This window comes from Brachycentrus maculatus, unplaced genomic scaffold (genome assembly GCF_059751285.1).
Source record: "Brachycentrus maculatus isolate JH-2025_06_01 unplaced genomic scaffold, ASM5975128v1 h1tg000039l, whole genome shotgun sequence".
Taxonomy (NCBI): domain Eukaryota; kingdom Metazoa; phylum Arthropoda; class Insecta; order Trichoptera; family Brachycentridae; genus Brachycentrus; species Brachycentrus maculatus.
The window spans coordinates 5,811,961-5,834,030 of NW_028280793.1; the positions used below are offsets into that span (position 1 = coordinate 5,811,961).

A 22,070-nucleotide genomic window follows, 5' to 3' on the forward strand; every position below is an offset into this window, starting at 1 on the left:
TTATTTTGATGTCAGGTGAACCTAAATGGACATTTTACGCGGGGAATGCAACTCAGTAACCGCCATACATGCCAGAGACACATTTACTGTGGTATACCGGCAAACCAGAAATGCGCTAAGTGCAACATTGTCCCTACTTTATGACACAGTTGGAGACAATCCCGCGTGAGAGGATGTTTTGTAGGTCTTCAAATTGTTGTTTTACTTATTTCGTCGAGTCAAGTTTTTTAAGGATGTTTGAAAAAAAATTTCAAACAATACGATAATAGTTAATTTTTTTGTTGATAGTATGTAAAAAGGAATTAAATAATAATAATAATAAAATATTAATTTTCACATCAAAAAATATTAATTGAAAAAGATATGGTCGGCCGTCATGCCGCTTTCCCGAATGGGTAGCCAGAGAGCATACAACGCCACACCAATCTGTCGTCGTTAATAATCTTCGCCTTTTCTACATTCATGTATCTCGTTATACGTACCGCCGATTATTGATTGACTACTTTCAAGTATTTCAAATACTTCATAAATCAAGTTTTTCTCATCAGAATCTTAATGCAATATCAATTGACTAATAGATGAGTAGTATTGTACAGGGTATTTCTGTTTGAAGGAATATGAAAAAAAAAACAATATCATGTTTTTCAAAACTAAGGACGAAGACTGAAGACTTTTTGGAAGAGTGTTAAGCTACCGTGCTGGAGGTCCCGGGTTCGATTTTCAGGTGGTAATGATAAATATTAGTGATTTTACACTATTATATTTATTTAATAATACACTGAACTGGTCCCTGAAGCGCAAGAGTACCAGGAGTAAGCGAAGGACTTTTCCTTCATGTAAATAATTACCGAGATAACACTGCATCAATACGATGCAGTGCCCTATGCACCACTGAGTGTGGATAAGGATTAGAAGAAGAAGAAAGATGAAGACTGACAATATGATTTTGTACACTTTGGAGTATATCTTTCTATGTACTTCGTGTACATGTTTGGATAATACTTTAAGATTCATGTAAGCACCTGTTGTTACTCATGTAAATTGATTGATAAGAATATTTTACATGGTAGTAGTAACCAGTTGCCAGTCGCCAGTATCGCGCCCGCTACGCGTCACACCCGCTATCGGCGAGCGGGTCGCGCCCTTATTTGTACCGCGGGGTAATTGGCGGTGCGCGGTATGCGTCCTTTGTGGCGCGCCGCCCGCGACAACCGCTCGCCGAATAGCGCTGAAAAAACGCGACCGCGAGACCTCGATGCGATCGCGATCGGCTGCGCAGGTCCTCTCTCAGGATTCGGGCGGCAGCTCTGAGCGAGATGCTGTGATATATGACCGTGTTATACAATTTCTTCAACTTTCATACTAAACGATAAATGGAAGTTAACTATTTGAATTAATATATATAATAATATGCCTGCACTGGAAAAGAGTCGCGTCCAATAGGGAACTGCTGAAGTCCAAAATGAAAGCCTTTGTTCAATACTGGACAGAAGAAGACGGCTATTAAAAAATCAAAAGCCTTTCATATTTGTTAAATAAAAATAACACATAAAAATAATACAATGAAAAAAACAATGATGACATTATATAAGTATAAATAATAAGCGTTGAGTTGACATCTCAACATTGATGAAGAAGAATATGGAAGTCTGGGTATTTTACCTGTAACAAACCTGTAATCTATGACAAGCCAAAAGCCAGGGCTTTTGACTTGTCATAGGCTGGTTAAGTAATCACTTGACATACTGCAATATTTATCAATTCTACCCATGATTGACAACCATAATACTCAAATTTTTGGAACTCCTAGATATATTGATCAATATCACGAATGTCTATTTTTTAAAGAGACATATCGTAATTAAATGATAAAAGTATAATTTTTTGGTGAATGAGTTTATTTGTTATATTTTTATTGATTAAATAATTTTGTTTTCATTATAAAAAAAATAAATCAATTCTTATGAAGATTTTTTATAATTACTACATAAAATATTTGATTAACTTACGAATTTCGTACACCTATTCCAATGTATTAAGTCGAATCGTACGTTTCCCTTATAGATACAGGAAGCAGAGAACAGTTAAAACAAGCAATTTGAATATTAAACCTTTGTATCTGGAACAGAAATAATCTACGAAATAAGAAATCATCTAGCCATTGAGCAATGCTCGATCTCTTTGCGCTCGGTCAATACCGACAAAACGATTACAGATTCAACACGAAGATATTGACACCGATACCCCGCGAGTAATTACGAGAATTCACCAAACGTCTTCCCCTTTATTATTAGCTAGATATTATAAATATCGGATTAATTAACGTTCTCAGTGCGATGGCTCGCTCGGCGCGAGGGGCGGGTCTCGCCGGCTTGGCCCGGGGCTGTATCGATAGGCAATGCCCCGTAAAACCAATTTTATCCCACCAACTTTATGGCTTCCCATTTTTTCCTCGCCGGCCGCTACCTATTTTTAATTCTTCATATAATAACAAAGAAGCGGTCGTTAAGTCGTGGCTACTGAAAAAAGTTTCTTTGATTTATGTATCGAGGAATAGAAGTGTGTAATTCGTGAGCGGGCAACACGTGGAGAGCACCCGAGCGTGTGAAAAGTTAATTTCTTTTAATTGATGTATTAACATTGTCCGGGCCATACATGCCAATGCAAATGAACAAAATCCATAAAAGAATCCCTCCCAACGAATGACCAATGTTTCGGTAAATTCGTTATAAACGCTTAATAATAGAGTTCCTCGCCAACCGATACGTTAAGTTATCATAAAACAACAATATTTTCAACGAACGCAATTAAACCCATTCCAAATTGGCTATTAGATATGTAAATGAAGTTTATTCGATCCGATTTAATTGAGCTCCGATACGGGAATCTGTCAACGGGAGTTCTCTTTATATCGCGTAAGAAAAATCTAATTCATCGAATCTTTCTCCAATAACGACAAAATCTTCCAATCCCGAGAAAACAGAACCAAACGTGGATGATAATTTTAGATCTAGTGTCCACGCCGACGTAGAAAAAAGTCAATCGCTAAACCTCAAGTCGTACCACACTTAAAAGGATATTCCACTTGTCAGAAAGCATGGCTAAAATTTTTATATGGTGAGGTCCGACCAAAGCTTACCAACACAGAAATCAAACTGTGCGTTCTGGTTTTTGTCGACTCTAAAACATACAAGTTTTCATTGTTTCGGTTTCGAAAGGAATCACCAAGTCTTGACACTGAGCTTTTATATTCATACATAACGTATTCGTGTGTAACAAAATCATGGGTACAAAAAAATCTGAGTTAAAACTAGGCACATTAAAAATGTTTCAAACATACGTTTTCAATAAAGAAAATATAATCTTTCACTAATTCTCAAATATAATTTTATTGCTTATTAATTGTTAAATCGTACCTAATGTAAACTAACTATTTTAATATTTTTCCACGCCAAATCGTGTAAAGAGCACTGTATCGCATTAGAGCTGTCTTAAATTGATCGTTAATTACGTGAAAGCCAGGATGATTAGCTTGCGTATCAGGTATAAATATAAGTGTGAAAAAAACACTTTATTTATTTTAACTCCATCTGGAAATCAAATACGGGATCTCCGACACTATAGCTAATACGCTAACTATCAAATAACGGAGGTTAACATGAAGAATTTAATATAATACATACAGGTTAAATTATTTCACAAAAATATTTTCTTAGACATGTAGATAAAAAAAACGTAAATCTAAAATTTATAAGAACAGTTTGTATGTTCTTGAACTTTGAGAAAAATCTGATACAGATCATCACACGATACTGTTTAAAGCTCAAAAAGGTATTGTTTGTGATGACTAGAGGAATGGAAGGACTATCATAAAAAACTATGATGGGAAAAACGGACATGGCACTTAATTACTTGATAAGATATACGACTTACCCTCAAGGTCTGTAAGGGATACGGTAGCGCAATTAACATCTTGAAATCATTTTAATTTTAATATTAACATACGAAGCTCTTGGAGTAAATTTCAATATATGGCCTTTGTACGCCTTAGGCTAGGAAGCTCAACGGAGGCTGTTTAACTCTTAACGGATGTTTAGAAATTATTATGACTGAACAATTTCAAAATAAATTAACATTTTAATTTCGTGAAAATACAGACAACTTTTAAAATACGTGTGGCAACTTATCAAAATATAAATTTTATCCACTCAAACTTGTAATTTATCTGAAATTCAATTACTGAATGTCGTTTATTGAATATTCCCACATCAATTATTATTTCGGGGGATAGGTTTTTTTTTAGATTTAAATTTTATACTGGCATTTCTTGGTGGAACTGCACTTTATAGAATAAAATAACAAACATTTAGTTTTTTTTCACATTTATTTTATTTAACCAGTGACCAAGTTTCATCGTTACTGACATAATCATGGAATGATAGACAAAATTCTACATCTATATTAGACAGCAAGGCAGGGGTTTAAAACCACGATTTTACATAATTTATCTGACAAACTGAAATTGATGACGAAATTAATTTTTTCAGAAAAATTACATAAAACCATAATTTTAAACACCTGCTTTATTGTGTTATCACATATAATTTATTCTAGTCTCCCACCAGTTTGATAATGTCAGTAACTATGAAACTAATGTCGGTAACCCGGTCACTGGTGAAACGAAATAAATTTGGGAAAAACTATAGCGTTATTATTTTATTGTACATATTATTTATGTTCGTGCGTTTAAAATAATTATAAGGGTGTGTTTTTTGACTGCAATCCTCTCAATCTATTTCACTTAAGAGTAATGATCGATCATTAAAAATAAACATGGCGCGTTTCTTCTTTTATTTGTCAAATCTTATTAAAGTGAATGTCGTACGGCGCACGTCGTGCTGGAACAGCAAGGCGCGCTGCTCTCTCTCAGCTCAGGTGGGGTGACCCGCTGGGCAAATACTTTGTTTTAACTAAACCCTGCCATATCAACCTATATTTCGAACGGGAAACCCACCCGAATATCTCCAACGCCGTATTTGATAAAGTGCCTCGAGATGACAAAGTGCCGGCGTTTTGTTTAGTTTGTACAACACGAGGCCCGCGATCTTTTTGCTGACAAAATTAATGTTTGCTAAAATTCCGCAACATGTTCGATGCTCGGACTTAGCGGTAAAAAGGCTGGATGGTGTTTATCAGTTTATCTGCCGCGCATCGGGTAGGCCGAGGAGCAAAAAGTGGATCGAAACCCCGCTGAAAAGTTTCCACGGAAAATGAAAGCCTCCGAAAGGCGACTAATGTATTTCGCAATAGGCATTATTTATTCTTTACATTGCAAAACGTTTTGGGCACAAATGATGATATTAAGTAGTTGTCTCGGCGAATGTTTTTTGTCTATTGTTTTTAGCTGACGCATTATGCTATTATTAGGGAATTGCATTTTTGATGTTAATTCGTCGAAACGAATTTAAGTAGCGGTGCTTTTTTGTCTTTTGTATCTTGCTACTAAGGCTTTGAATAAGATGTGATTTTCAAACGAGGTATGAACCTGCTGTGTTTTCTTCGTATGAAAAATACCACTATAAATATCCGTGAAGTTATGTTAAAAGCAATACATGGCTTATCGCGCTAAAGTCGGCATCTAAGAAGCATTTTCCATTGAGGGATATTAAAGTATCCGTTGGATCACCTCATCCGTACATGTAGGGTACAAGTCTCTTGTATCCATCCTTCAACTTAATTCTATCTTCGATCGATTACACTTATCGATTGAGAGACCGCCAATAAAATATCACCGTAACTCTTTTTTAGAGCGTCAGTAGATTTTTCCAGTATTCTTTCATGTTTGTCTTTTTGTTTTAGGTTCGCCACAGATTTGGACTCTACGATGAGATATCAACGTCGGGAGGAGTTCAAGTGAGGCACTGTAATTGGATTCGTTTCCTGAAGGTGTCCGAGCAGTATGGACCTCAAGTAAACCTCGTGTGTACGAAGGTCAAAGGAGAACCCATCTACGAAGCTGTAAAGCCAATTGCACCACACACGGAGCTCGTAGTATACTACCTTCCTGAGAAACCTGAAGAGCTTTTCTTCGTTAGAATGAGGAATAACTTATACAGACAAACCATGGACTCAATATTAGAAGGTATGACTTTAATTTTACATATTTTCTTACTATATTATTAGATTAAAACCAATATTTTTAGCTTTTCCACTTTATTTTTATTTGACCAGCGACCGGGTTTCGTCGTTACCGACATCATCAGACTGGTGATGTCGGTAACGACGAAACCCGGTCGCTGGTCAAATAAAAATAAAATAGAAAAGCTAAAAATATTGGTTTTAATCTAATAATATATTAAAAATGCAATTCCATCACGAAGTGTCAGTGGATAATATAAAACTATATTTTCTTACTATATTATTTTTAAGACATCTCAACATAGATGGAGAAGAATACGGAAGTGTGGGCATTAACGGGGCTAACGACCGTCATAGGCTGGTTTAAGTGATTACACACGAGTAACATTCAACAATTCTATCCATGATTGACAACAAATTCTTGGATGTTCTATACACATATATACCATCCAATTTTTTAAATATTGTACAAGAATGACTAGAATTTTCACTAGTGACATCTATTGGTGAGACTGAGAAGATTTTTTATTGAGCAGAAAATCTTATATTTGCATGTGAGGTCCAAATCCTGGATTATAATCTCATATATTAGAAACGCCAGAAAATATCGTTTTCATTTTATTATTTTAGCTTATAATTTGAAAAATAATATGATAAATTACTCCTTTAATAGGGGATAATCCTAATTTGTTTTGTACTTCTTAAAATTATAAATTTATATGATAACAAAACATACAGTATTAGAAGTAAAGACTCTAAATTAATGGATAATGATTTTATACAGTCTCCATTTTTTCTATTGAGCAAGATAATTTGTATGGCGGGACCTTTGCTTCCATTTGTCAGATAAAATAGTCGAAATCATTGAAGCATTTAATTATTTTCACCATAGGACGGAATATCTACGAATGTCTCGGAACCCATTCGCAATCATCTCTTACATTATCCGTAACGAAAGCTACAATAGGAGTAAGATGGATTCTAGCTGTTCAATTGTATGGACAACTCTTTGAGATATAAAATATGCCGACTTCTGGATGGATTTCAATTTCTAGTAATGAATGAATCCTTTCAAGTTTTTTTTACAATTCGAACAATTATTTTTGGCTGTTATTTAGAGAAAAAAATCTGGGTATTTTGAACAAAGTGTAACACGGGCTATAAAAGCTGTTTGGTATTAGTTACATTATCTAAAGTAGGAACCTTGTTTAGTTTAATTGGTTTTATTTCTTAATTACAAGAAGCTCTCGGCGATGTCGCCCGAGCCTTTGTCAAATTACCCATCCAATCCGGTCGTTCAAAGGCCGTTAGCGCGACATAAAAAAACACTTAACAAAGTAAGAGTTCAGAATTCTTTCCGAGTATCCCAGTCGTGTAATGTTCCCTTGGAACTTAACCGTTTCTTAATACGGTCAACGATAATTTGATGCACGCTTGTATGTATTTAAGTTAATCGATTTGGAGATGTACGGTTTACTGTGGTCGATATCTTGTAGGATGATGGTTCTCGATTGTGATCAAATTTTATGTTCAAATTCGGGAGCTTCTTACTTACACGCCTCTAAGTAAATTACCTTAATCGGTTTATATTATATTACCCACGTTAAAAGTTTTTAAACTGATTTTTCGAGTATATTGAGGAAAAATCCTCGTACTGTAATGCATTTTGATCAAGTAATTTTCCATATAGACGTAAATTTCCGCTGTCGAAAATTCAATAAATATGTTTTAGGATAAAGCGTGTTTATATTTTATCTTTTACCGATTTCTGCTGCCATTATATGGAGTTATCATAATATGTAGTTGAGAGTATTTTTTTCCTTAAATTTTCACTCATGAATTGTATTAAACATAAATAGTAAATCCACTCATGAGTAAGTGAGCGGTATTGCATAAGCCGTAGCTAGATTTCATAGTGACTTGGACGTTAGATAATTATTTTTAAAGAAATATGTCGTCAAATAAACGAAACAGTGTATAAACAAAATCAAACCAGTCTGATGATGTCGGTAATGACAAAATTCGGTCACTGATGAAATAAAATAAATATGGGAAAAACTATTATTTTAACACATAAAATGCAGTTTCACCAAGAAATGTCAGTATAAAACATAAATCAAATAAATGGAGACTGTTTAGTTTTATTCAAATTAAACTGAACGCCAAAGATAAGTAGGTACCGTTTCCCCGCATAATTTGGAACTAATAACAACTTTAATACGGCATCGTCGTAATGAACCCCGTTTTTATATGGCCACGGAAATCTTTTTATCACAATCACGTCCGCGATTTCTAGGAATAAGTCACCAAGCGCTATGGGACACCTTTTGTTGAGATCATCACCGATTGACTTTGTTCGTTGTACCGAGCGCCCGAGAAAAGTGTGACGCTTCGTCTCAATGAGAATATAACAGTGGTCAGAGGACAATGTCTTTAGTAACGCATCCGCCTGGGGCAGGACTGTTCGGAAACCCAATACAAGTACAAGATCAATCGATAAGTGACGATAGAGCAGAGAACGTTAATTTGTAGATCTATAGATCCACGGTGTTGCCACAATGCGTATCAATAGTAAAACCCTGGTAGTCACGGGCTGCCAATAATCGCCCGCTGGGAGCTTGTCAATACACCGGCCATTGTTTGGTGGTTCTTTTGTTCTCTGATTGTCACATTAATGCGATGTCAATCATGTTGAGTTGACGCATGTATAGTTTAAGTCACCTTGCACTGTACTGATAAAAATCCATGTAATATAGCATACTTAACAATCTAAAAAGATTGATATGAGTGTTTTATACACTATAAAATGTATGCATTAAGGAGGTTTAACTTTTAATATCTATTATTTCATGACTATTGGATAGATGATAGATATTTTTTGTATATAGATACGAGTATACAAAATTAGATGAAAAATTAAGAATCTAGTAAAACCTTTGATTTTTAACTTCTGAAAGGCCAAAAACGAGTCACGTATGAATAATAAGTATTTTGACTGAATTAAGAGTAGCGTTCTTCAAATATGTGAATTTCAACTGTGATAAAAATTGTGGGTAATTCTTACTCGCTGTCAGTGTATGGTTTATTTGTAATTGTTAAATCTCTACGTTAAAATTAACTTCAATCTACATATTTTTTTAAATTTACTGGTCAGTTAATTTCTGTTTATAATCGACCCCTAGAAGGTGTATTAAGAAATATATATTTAAGTGGACACTATAGAAAATATATTACAATTTTTTTCATTACCGATAAAGATAAGATTGGAATGGCAGTCGGTTAGTAAAATACTTTTCTTCTTCCAGATTCTCCACTAGATCTCTCCATGTCCCTACTCTCTCGTGTGCTGCTCCCGATATCCCCGCCCAGCGGAACGGAAGACGAGCACAAGTCAGTTTCCGGAGACTCTTTAGCTTCCTCGACAGCCAGCTCATCTGGCGACATCCTGGAAGCAGCCATGACCGTCCAGCGATCACCCAAAGCGCGCCCACTTAGAGGGGAAAGAGCTTTACTACCGTGCGAAGTCTGTGGGAAGGCATTCGACAGACCCTCGCTACTTAAAAGGCATATGAGAACACACACAGGTTGGTATTTATTTCTCACAAATGGAGATAACTTAAAAAGTTATTCATGACAAACATTCAGTACAAAATGTTTTGGAAAATGGTATTTTAACTTTTGTTCAATCTTAATCGCTTTCTTGCACACATTAATACAGTAAATTAATTCATATGATTAGAATTTTTAACTTTATTACTATTTTTAAAAAAAAATCTGTATTTGAGCACACAATTCAAACGAATAGTAATAAAGTATCTTCTTTACTATATGTCCTAAAGAATGTTAAAAAGTTGGTTGGAGAATATGTCAATACACAAAAGCACAAAAAATAATTATTATCATAAAAATCCACGAAAATATTTTTTTTTACATACATCCATATATCAATTAATATATCAATTATTTCAAGTATTTTCTTTTTGTAATATACATATTTGATAAGTAGTTTTATTATAATTCAATATCTTTACTTTATATCGTACGTATACAATTTAAACGAATATTGTTTTTTTTTTGGAAATTATTTAAAATACTGAAAAAATTGTTTGCAGAAGTAAAAAAAAGAAATGTTTTAAAAATAACACTTAGAAACTAACGAATTTGTTCATTAAACTTCTTGTACAGAATACATGTATATTTGCTTATTGCTTAAAAGTAATATCTTTCAACCCACCAAAAACAGACTGGTGATACAGGTTAAAGATTGAAACTCACATAACCGTTTGAAATTAGAGGGCAGATGGTGCTTAAACACAAGTGTAGACGAAAAGAGCTCTGTGCCACTAAATTTTTAGATAAACCTTTTCCTTACTGCACATTGGTGTCCTAAGAACAGCTTTATTTATTTTGAGACTGCCTCGATTTTTTACACTTTGAAGATATATTTTTCGTTTTTTTTTTAATAAAAAAAAAAACATTTATTTTTAGGGGAAAAACCGCACGTATGCATGGTATGCAGTAAGGGATTCAGTACCTCCAGCAGTCTCAACACCCACCGCCGAATCCACTCGGGAGAGAAGCCTCATCAGTGCCAACATTGCGGTAAAAGGTTCACAGCCAGTTCCAATCTGTACTATCACAGGATGACGCACATAAAGGTAAGAACCTTCTAAATTGGTAATATTTTAAGATATAAAGATATTTTTAGCTATATTTATACCAGTTTAAGACCATGAGCTATTTTGTTGGTAGTCTTGTGAAAAGGTTCTATTTATTTTTTATTTAAATAGCAACAAAGAGGTCTAGCCTATACATTCTCTAGTAAAACAACTTTTATATTCTTCCTATTATGTTTTAACATTTATTTTTTCTCCTTATCTTATTTTTAACCATTTCAATGTTTTCTTTTATTTTTAAATTTTTATTATTTTTTGTTTGTTTGTCTACTTTTTTTCTGGTTTAAGATTATTACAATTTACTTCCCACCATATAATTTAAAAATACTTGTGATATACGTCGAAGGATTTATTAAATTAAATTAAAAATAAACCATCATGTTGTTTAAATTAATTTTATGAAATCAAATATTTTTCACTCCTAGTTATCTTTTTTGAGTTTTTCATTCCACATATTTATTAATCGTCACAAAAAACTTGATTAATTGATTTTATCAGTAAGTTGTGGCCGATTCAGCGTTTAGCATAATATTATCTGTGGGTAGGTACGTGAATTGGCCATTAATTTTAGAAAATAATTGGACAGTAGAAACATACTTTATTTGAAGAGAGAGTTTTACCGATCCATTTACTATCCTGCTGCTATTATTTTTACTGTGAAGAGTGGTTCGCTTACATTCCAACTTTACGCTCAAATGATGCTATAATGCTGTTCAATGTACCAGATAAATGTGCTGAAGAATAAGCGCTTTACTTCACGAAGGGCATTCCATAAGTAGCATACTCTCCTTCCAAACGGATTTAATTATTGAATATTAATAGCATTACTTAGACGCTTCCACGCAACTCTTATCATCTTCACTAAGATGTTGCGAGGGACCTAATTAGACGGGTTCTTGAACGCATAAATGACTTCAATTTTATATTACATCTGTCTGAAAATCGATACAAATAGTGTGCTTGAAAGAAAATATCTCACTCATTAGTACACTCTACTTTAGATAATTCAGTGTTGTTGCTACCGTTATCTACTTAGTGATATAAAATACGCGAAGAAATCGAAAGATTAAACATTTTTTAATTCCTCGATTCCATAATACACGTCTTTATAAAACATCTTGGACGGAAAGATAAGTCATAAATGAGAATATTTAGATTGGATATTAAATTCTACGATACAAAAATGCATTAAAAAAGGAAATACCGTTTTTTTTTTAACCCTTTGAAGTATACCATACATCCCACTTAACACCACTCATCAGCATGACATTAATTATGTATGTATTATATAAATGTGACAAGTTTTGTGTTAATAATATACTGAAGGCCAGGACCATTTTCATGGCATAATCATGAACATTAGCGGTAACAATTTACAATGATATATTAGCGGACAATATTAAGTCCAAACTGGTCGCGATTACATTCTTAAATGACGTCCTCTAGCTTCGATGCTCTCTTAAAGACTCTCCTTTTATTTAAGTACTTTACACTACCTTTAATGTAAAACTAACAAATAATTGTTATTTTGAGTTTTGAAATATATCAGTTGATTGCTCGTCTATTTTCACAAACGAAAAATGTATTTAAAACATAAAATAATGATAAGGGATTTTTTGGACAATGTTCGAGAAAACCAACGATCTTTAAAATAAGTTACAAATTTACGTTAAAGCTCTGAATGTTTTTTTAATCTGCGATGATTTTGCTGAAGTAAATATAGAAACATTAAAGTGTAATTTTTAAAATTATTTGATGTCATAAAGCCGAGATAGATTTCAGTACAAATGTCAGTAAATTGCTAGTTAGTTTGTATCTGCATCCATTGACGTTGTATCTTTATGTTGTGTTTAACCCACGGCAGCAATAGTAAAGTAATTAGAAGCTAGTTTCGATTTATGGTCAAAACGTATTCACGATCCAATGCTTCAATTTGCCATCATCATTTTAGTGTGCAGTAATAACAATCGTGCCCGATAGGAATGGCATAAAGAAAATTCAGGGAGGTATTACAATTACTACAAAGTAATGAAATAAAATTCAAATGATACATATAATATTTGGAGTATGAATACTATACATAAGGTATTGCAATATCTAACATTTGAAAGGAGTTGACAAATCTCTATAGTTTATAGAATGTAAGTGCAAACGCACATGGGATCATATCCAGAATTTTTCTTTGCAGCTTATGGCTTCTTACTAAATCAAAATAGGTACTGTTGCAATGAAATCATTTTCCTGATATATCCATCATACTTAAAATATTATTAAAACGGTAGGATACGATTTTCACTAGTTTATTTATATGATACTTATAAAGTTCAGTATTATTATACTTTATTTAAAATAATATTTTGAATTTTGGTACAATTTTCAAAAAAAAAATGAACATAAAGTTTTAGTAGAAAGTTCATAAACCGGATGCATTAGAGTATTATTCAAAATTTGTTTTCATTATCATTATCGCTTAAATATTTCAAAATAAAAATATCATATTGAATCTCTCAAAACGTTGTAATATCTATCATATATACAAGTAAATTCAACTTTTAAAATATGTAAGTCAAATAAAGAAGGTACATCAAAATATAGATAATGTAGGTATGTAATGTAGGTAAATACAAAAAAAATATCGAAGTTTTGTAAAGAAATAAATAAAACCTTGCCTTCGTCCTGTATGACTTCTATAATAGCATATAGGCAGTATAAAATAATTACAGAAACACCTGCAGCGAACATAACGAGATGTTCCTACGAATTCCAGTTAAAAAAGTATTGTATTTTAATGATTATCCTTACAAAGGACCCCAGGATCCCATATGTCGCGGAAACAAAACGTGATGACGGCCAAATTACATAGTTTTTTTTACAGTAACAGTCCAAGGATACCTTTATATCATTTCGTTTTCTGCAGACAAATTGCCGTATGTTTACGAGATCATTAAAATAAATTGTATGAGGAAATTAACAAGAAAATATAGATGAAACAATTTTTATAAAAGTTTATTAATTTTAATTCATGTAAAAAGTTGCACCATAAATTTTTACTAAAATCAATGAAGCATTACAGATAGTACGTTTTACTTAAAATCACGGCACCTTTTTATTTTTATATAAAATCGATATTTCTCTACTCATACACAAATATAAATAGAACCAAGCATTTATTGGGAGAGAAAATATTTAAAAAAAACTCATTAACTTACTAACCATCACCCCGTTTCTCCGCAGGGGTAGGCAGAGATAATAGAATACGACACCAATCTCTCTGTACACAATCTTCGCCTCTTCCACATTCATACATCACATTCCGGCTTCTAACTTAAAATATTCAAGTACATATTTAAAATAGTAGATTATTCCAAGTTTACCTCGGTCTTCTTCTGCTTCTATTACAAACCACATTTGCCTAATTTTTTTTTTAAACTATCGTTTCTTTACTCATTCATTTTATTAATAATTACCATCCTATTAATAATAATTTTATTAGACAATGGGTAGTCTATAAGCACTCTATTACAGAAACCTACATTTCGGTATGGGGTTATTCCACTTTTGGATGACCGTTGCCTTATGCCCGTAATATAAAATCATCGTGATGTGTGTTTGCACCTGCACGACTTCTTTTTTCTGTATACCACGTGTTTTAGACATAAAGATACCTGTATAAAGAAACATCTGCAGTTGAGAAATAATAATAAAGACATATTTCGTATGGTGGTTGGTCACTTTAACGGATACACGAGTTAAAAAGAGTTTAATTTTTTTAGTCTGCATACTTTCCATTTTTAATGATTTTTTATAGTATCTTTTTTGTACCAGCGTGTATGTGTATCTTCGTGTATGCATATATTTTAATAGACAAAAAATTAGAAGCATCCCATCGTAAGGCGTCATAAGTATATAGAAATAATATATATTGGAAATTTTAATATAAGGTACTGATGGTTATCAGAATGAAAAAAATGGAATGGAATGTGGAATCTGAATATCTCGAGGCTTTCAATCTGGTATTTAGCTAGCTCAAGTGTTTTTTTTTCTTTATTTTAAATTCGTTTGCATTTCACAATATATAAATACAACTTTAAAAAAAATCAAATAAAGATCCCACAAATGCTGTGTGTGGTTATACAAAATATATTAGGTTATAGTAAAGGCCACTGGCAAAAATACAATAGATATTATCAGAATAAAAAATGAGATTAAAAGTGCTTATATAAATTACTTTATACACTTGTGTAACGTTCACCATTCTGGCCATTTTTGAATATCCATAATAGTTTTTTTTAAAGACGTATACCATATATGCACTATTATTGTATTATTTCGTATGTAAGTTTAAGATTGCCCTCTCCAATTGATTATTCAAAAAAGTACATTATACAGTTCATTAAAAAAATGTTTTTTGGGGAGATAGAGCCTAAAAGAAGATTGAATTTTTTATTTGATTGATTATTTTTTTGTATGGCTCTCTTTGATATATCAATTCAGTGCGCTTCAATATATTACAATCGGTAAATGTAAATATTATACCACTTTACGTATGCATGGTATAAAGATCCTACACCTGCCTCACTGCCCGCATACCGGACACTAGGATTATTGCATTTTATCTCAGAGATAACTTATGGTAAGTGAATGCACTTGCAACAAATGGACATAAATAAAATCTCTGATGCATCGTGGAACTTCAAAAAATGCATTGACTTTACACTTTGTAGACATCGGCGTGAAAAAAAACTTGCAGGAAATACTATTTACTACAATAGGTGTTCGAAAATGTATTATTTATTGATTTGGCATTAACTTTATGCGAACAGTTTGTATTTCCACCTGTTGGCGAGAACATCTGTTTTTATTCTCGAAACTAGTCGTGTTTTTATTAATAAACTTAACGTGGTCTTACACTATCGTTTTTTTCATCCTGTCAAGTCAAGTCTTTATCCCAAGTTCAGACGAATCGTCATACGAATCAGAATTTAAATAAATTTATCTAGTATCCTTTCCTTTCTTTTCTTATTAATCCATAAAGAACTCTATTAGATTTGTGCATGTTTAAAAAAATGACTTTTAAACAATTGGAGCCAAAGGATTTGTCTTGCTCTTAGTGAACCAGATCATGATAACATATTATATTGAAAAAACCGTTGTTTTTTCTATCGAAAAAATGTTGTTTTTTTTATCTTTAAATATACAGCAATGATATCTGCTACTGTATTCTTGGTAGCTATAAAGGGATTGATATATCAATAAAATGATATCAATTTTGAAATCTGATTCTCAGTTTTGGTTAGTTGATTCTTACCGATAATATAACGTATGATGTAATTATTTAAAAAAATGTTAAAAAAGGTAAAAATCGATATTTAGTAAGAAAGCAGCATTAAGTTTGGCCTTTATAAGAATGCAATCATCACCAGCAGCGTGAGTTGTGATTTAAGCGATAAAACTAATCAGGTGGAAGCTGAATAATTAAGTAAAACGTATAAAAAATAGCTGCAAATCCGCTGCCCATATTGTCCCAGAGGCCATCCATTTCCGCCCCCGGGCGTCTCCGGGCGGCAGGAGGGGAAAGAGTTATGGCATCCGATGTTATGGACGGCTGTGACTTATTCCGTACTCAACACCGGCAGCTGTCTCGTGTGCCTACAGAGATGGAGCCGGATTTCAAACCGCTGAGTTATGCGTGTGTTACAGGCTGTTTTGCAACCACCACCTCGATAACATCAAACGAGAATCACTTAACGTACTCCTACGTATAGATTTAAAATTTAAAAGTACTATACTTTCTGATTTGTTGGTCTGCTTCAGTGAGAATATCGTTCTAATTAGACTAGTTACTTCATAAATATTCCACGTCGTTTATACGTTTTGAACATTTGGGAAACTCCATAGAATAATACTCAAAAACTAGATTCGTGACCAAACAGTTATTTTAACTGGTAAACATGTTTTTACATACTTTTCTAATGTCATTGATATTCGCTGCTTGCTAACTAGACAACCATTTGATTTATTGCAAGATAAAGAAGACAAAAGCTCGCGAACAAGTCACTATCAATTGTTTAATAAGCCACCCCCATGGAACCAGTCTTGTGAAGTGGTATCCAACACCAACTTGTCCACTCCATAACAAGTTCTTCAACACCTCGGAATGTTATTGATAGTTGACCATTGTCATAATTATTTCCTCGCTTCACCTGCTTGCACTTTATGTAAAAAAAGTCTCTTTGAAAACCGGTAGCCGCTCGCATTTTGCATTTAAATAATCGCGAATTAAAATTGTTTATCTCAAATGTGTGCGAACATGTCGGATGATTTATAACTCCTTACTTAGATTCTGTGAATGGCGAAGAGATGTCGCACCTAATTTACATCGTAACATTAACTTCATTTAATTGATCGATTGGTCTTATTTAATGGCGTTCTTTTTATCACGCCTTGTACATTTCTTCATTTAATTTAATGGGATAACGAGACTTTCATATTAGATTTTTTGCTTCGAAGATAATTGGTATTCAATATTCAATAATAAAAAATGATCTCCGTCATAAAATATATTTTAACACGAACAGACTGTTGTGCGCTTGAGCTTGTTCTCATGCAAGTAGAGTCCTTAAATTAAAGCCGACATACCTAAAGACGGAAAACAGCATTCGTGTCGGTAATAAACACAACACCGCCGTTGGAAAAGTGTCAGTTATCCATTATCAGGATACTATGAATCTCCGAGAGGTCGCAGGAAATCGCGGAGAAGCTCGGGAGTGATGCGCGTCTGTCAACGAACAGGGGTATTGTCTCATCCCGACCGGCCGGCTGACAGTGTCGGATGGACGGAAGGTGAAGGCGAATAATCCATTCCGCGAGCGGTACAGAAGTGGCTACCAGGAGTACAGAGGCTCGCGGGAGATGCGCGGTCACATTATTTGTATAACGTCATGTAGCCTGTCTAGCGCAGTGAGCTTTGATAGCGAAGAGGTCGCCGAGAAGCATGACTATTAGACTGGCGGCGACTGATGCCTGATAGAATTATACGTCCGGGGAGGATTATGTATGGCCTGTTACTCGTTATACTGTAGGTCCGAAGCAACTACGAACACGTGTTTTGCATACCTTGTGTATCATAAAGCAATATTTTCATAGTAGATATATTTATGTTACTGTAAAACATGATTAATTACGGATCATAAAACGGTTGTCCGATTTCAATAGTCACGTGCCAGATTGCCAAAGTTCAAAAGTTATATTATTAATGAATGAAGTGTTTTGTATACCGTTGGCATTCATATCTTAATTTTATGTGTAGTTCAATTGTTGAGGAGTCGATAAATCTAAAGAGCATTCAATCTTTTCAGTTGAGAATTGAAAAAAAGATATCTTAGAACCAAAATAACTCGCTCGTGATATTAATCCGACAGTCAAACAGTAACCACGAACGGAAGCCGACAGAAGTGATATTATAATATAGACGTGAAAATGCAGGGTACCATTGGGATGCAGAGTAGACTAGAAATGATATTGATAAGAAATGAATAATCGAGTGTCAAGATGAGGCATACCTTTTCTTCAAATGATTACAGTCGTATTTCAACTCACCATAATTCTATTGGAATATTTTATACGTACAAATACAAATGTATAAACTTTATAAAATTAAACAACTTTGTTTTAACCACATTTTTATTATAAGTACACTTTTTGACCTACCGGTTTCGAGTGTGTGGAAGTTTTTGATAAGGGAATGTAATTGAGTATTTTAATGTTTTAGAATTAAATAAAACCTGATGATGACAAGGTTCTTGTCGAAACTGGTAGGTGAAAAAGTATACTTTAAATGAAAAAGTGATTAAAACAAAGTTGTTTTATTTTATAAAGTTTATAAAATGTGCCACAAAGTATCTGCAAAAAACATTCAGCATATGTATAACATTCATATTATGAAATAAATAGATATATATATATATATATATATATATATATATATATATATATATATATATATAATATATATATATATATATATATATATATATATATATATATATATATATATATATATATATATATATATATATATATATATATATATATATATATATATATATATATATATATATATATATATATATATATATATATATATATATATATATATATATATATATATATTTTGGTCCCTTGATATTATATGCAATATGATCTCGATTTAATTCAACAACGATCTTCTACATATATATCCATGCATCTTCTCATACGTACCGCCGATTATTTCCACTGACTTGACTGTTTTCAACTATTTTACATATTTGTTCATGTCAAGTTTTACTCGGTCTTCCTCTGCTCATATTTACTACGTTCGCTACTATTAACTACGTTCGCTACATAAAATTGATTTACCGTTCTTTCCTCACTCACGCGCTCCACGCGTTCAAATCATCTCCAAACACCTTTCTTAATTTTATCGATAATTATATCAGCCTTGCATTCTTTCTAAAGAATAAATTTTAAAATAAATTTTACCTTTCGAACATGTATCATACATAGTTTTGCCACACATTCGTTTGAGATATCGCATTTTGTCAGCATTAAGTCTGCTGTCATCCTTCTTTTGCCAACTCTACGCTTCACTTTCATACATTAGAGTTGGAACGAGGACTCCGTTGTGCACTACCAGTTAAGCTTTCGATAAAATAAAAATATTTTTTTGATGATTTAACAAATCAAAACTAAAAATGTTTGCTGAGGTGTGAATTTCTTCAATAATCGAACTCATTCATCAACAGGAAATATATATTGGCATATATTGTATATTGCCAGCTTAGAATTTGGAGCTACACTATTATTTGCCATAACTGATTTCATTGCACCATTCACTTTGCTCCCAGCATTCGCTCTATATGGTTGATATGTTTATTTTAATTTTCGAAAACGTTTGAACTGAATATTTTCCCCTTCGACTCATCTTTTATTTACTCGCGCTCTGATACCTCATTTTCGATACAAGACAATAATATTTTCTCACACAGTAATGTCCTTTTGTTGTGGAGGACAATGGCCAAAACGCCTTTGATACAGAGGCGGTCAGTATAAATTAGCCAGCCAGTTGCATGTGTGGTGTACGTACGGGCGATGAGCAGTACCCGGCAGGCAGGTGCCCCTACCCCTAGCTAGCGTCTGAGCTCAGCGGAGCGTGCTTTCTCACGATACACAATAAGAAGGAAAAAAGGCATTAAACAAATTACGCGTCTTATGGGTTTAAGGTCACCATACTGGCAACCCGTGTAGGTGCCCCCGCATTCGTGTGTGACTTCATGTAATTCACTTTTTGATACATGAAATCATAGAATAAATATCGTATTATTTCATATTTGTCAACTGACTACGTGACGTATGCTAGGTACAATATCTTAAGTGTTAAGTACAATATTTTGTGGTTTTTGGGTAATATATCCAAAATTATTAAGGTTCTTCTTATTCTTCTTCTTTATGAGCCCTCTGACCTCCACTTCTGGACATAGGCCTCTTCCCTTTTTTCCATTTCCTCCGGTTGGTTGCTGCTTGGAGTCAGTTTTTACTCTCCACAGCGAAAATGTCGTCAGACCATCTCTTTTGGGGTCTTCCGACACCTCTTTTGTTCTCGCAAGGTAGAATTCTTGGAGTCAATCTTGTGGTATCTTATTAAAGTATTCTATTGAGAATTCTTCTTTTGTTTAAATATGTACAATGATATATATTGTGACACGTTTCGTCTTATTAAGACATTATCAAACTGCAGCTTTATCATTTTAAAGATTATGACCGCAAACCTGGTATTCAGATCAGAATAATAGTGGATACATGAGTGAGGAGTTGAATTTATACCTATATTAAGCTGTTTCGGAAGTTCTCCTTCTGTATTGTGAGAGGATAATGGAATAAAGTATGGTTCACATCACTTATATCTTGTCCACATTCGTACATTCGATGTTAAAAAAAAAATCGAATGTATTGTTTTTACAGACATCAAAAATTAGCATTTTAAAATGCATTAGTTAGGTTTATTTGCATTAAAAAAATAATTAAAAGACGTTCTTTTCTCCCATCGATTTTCCAATGATTAATTTCAATTATCCCTCTATACTGTCGGGTCAGAGAGGCCAGTTCACATGACCGTAATATGATTATGCTTTCTTCCCCCATGTCAGATGTTAGAATCAGGAGTCAGCCAGCCATCCGTGACCGCCTTAAGAATTATATCTTACGCAATAAAGGTGAACCTGATAGACCCAAGTCCGTGAAAACACACATGCTCATTTCCCATAACGCCCCACCTATCGTGTTAACGATCGCATTAATATCCCGGGAATTATGAAAACATTACGAGTATCTTTCAGAATCGAATTGCGGATTTAATCATTCAGAGAGTTGGAGGATAATGAACTTTAAACTAACTAACTAATTATAAATGTAAATAAAAATGTGGATGCTCGTTTTTTCAAAATCTTGATGTCCTTAAATTATTGAATAATATTACTTTGAAATTTTATTAAAACGTTACATTCAAATATACTTCTGGGAGGTTTTTTCATCTGTGACAGGTTCAAACAATTTTTTTGCTTAACAGATTTTTACCGCAATGGCAGCGCCACTAGTTGAACACAACATCAAAGCACACACTAAATATTGTTCACAGCCGAGCAATACTTAGCATCGTATAAATACTATATATAAGTCATGGCAAAATTATGTATGTAGTTTATGAAATTATAAACATGAATGTTTTAATAGCAATTCGAGCCCCACCAAGAATAAGAACCTATAAGGACCCTTAGTTCACACGAGAGTCAAGTACCGTTTAGAATACTTCTAATAGGGGAACTATGTAAGAATAATAACTTAACCGCTTCAGTGACCCGATCCTTATAATTACAAGGAACTCATAAGGTGAAGGCAAGGAAAGTAGACCGAGACGGAATAACGTGTGAAAATAATCTTATGAATTTTCTTACGTACAATTTGCAGTAAGGTGTCTTATTTATCCTGAGATGTATAATATCCATGACTAAAAAGAATTTTTTTTGTTTATGTTTCTAATGAAGACTAAAGCTAACACTAAAAAAATTATGGCAATCTTTTATCAATTATAGTGGCACTTATTTCGATAATATGCTGCATACACTATCCGTGATTTACACAAAATAATAGGTCTAACTCTTTCCCAACCTAGTACGTCATTGACCATACCTTTACCAGCGCATCTGATTAAAAAAGGTC

At 33.3% G+C, this 22,070-nt stretch overlaps 1 protein-coding gene across 1 annotated transcript in view; it reads left to right on the forward strand.

Moving 5' to 3' along the window:
- LOC148312562 (uncharacterized) overlaps window positions 1-22,070 on the forward strand; it is a 141,119-nt gene that overhangs the window by 56,178 nt on the left and 62,871 nt on the right. Inside the window, exons 2-4 of the mRNA XM_088277258.1 lie at window positions 5,860-6,142; window positions 9,444-9,722; window positions 10,627-10,796. Of these exons, the coding sequence (XP_088133384.1) occupies window positions 5,860-6,142; window positions 9,444-9,722; window positions 10,627-10,796 (732 nt within the window). The remainder of the gene's footprint in view (window positions 1-5,859; window positions 6,143-9,443; window positions 9,723-10,626; window positions 10,797-22,070) is intronic.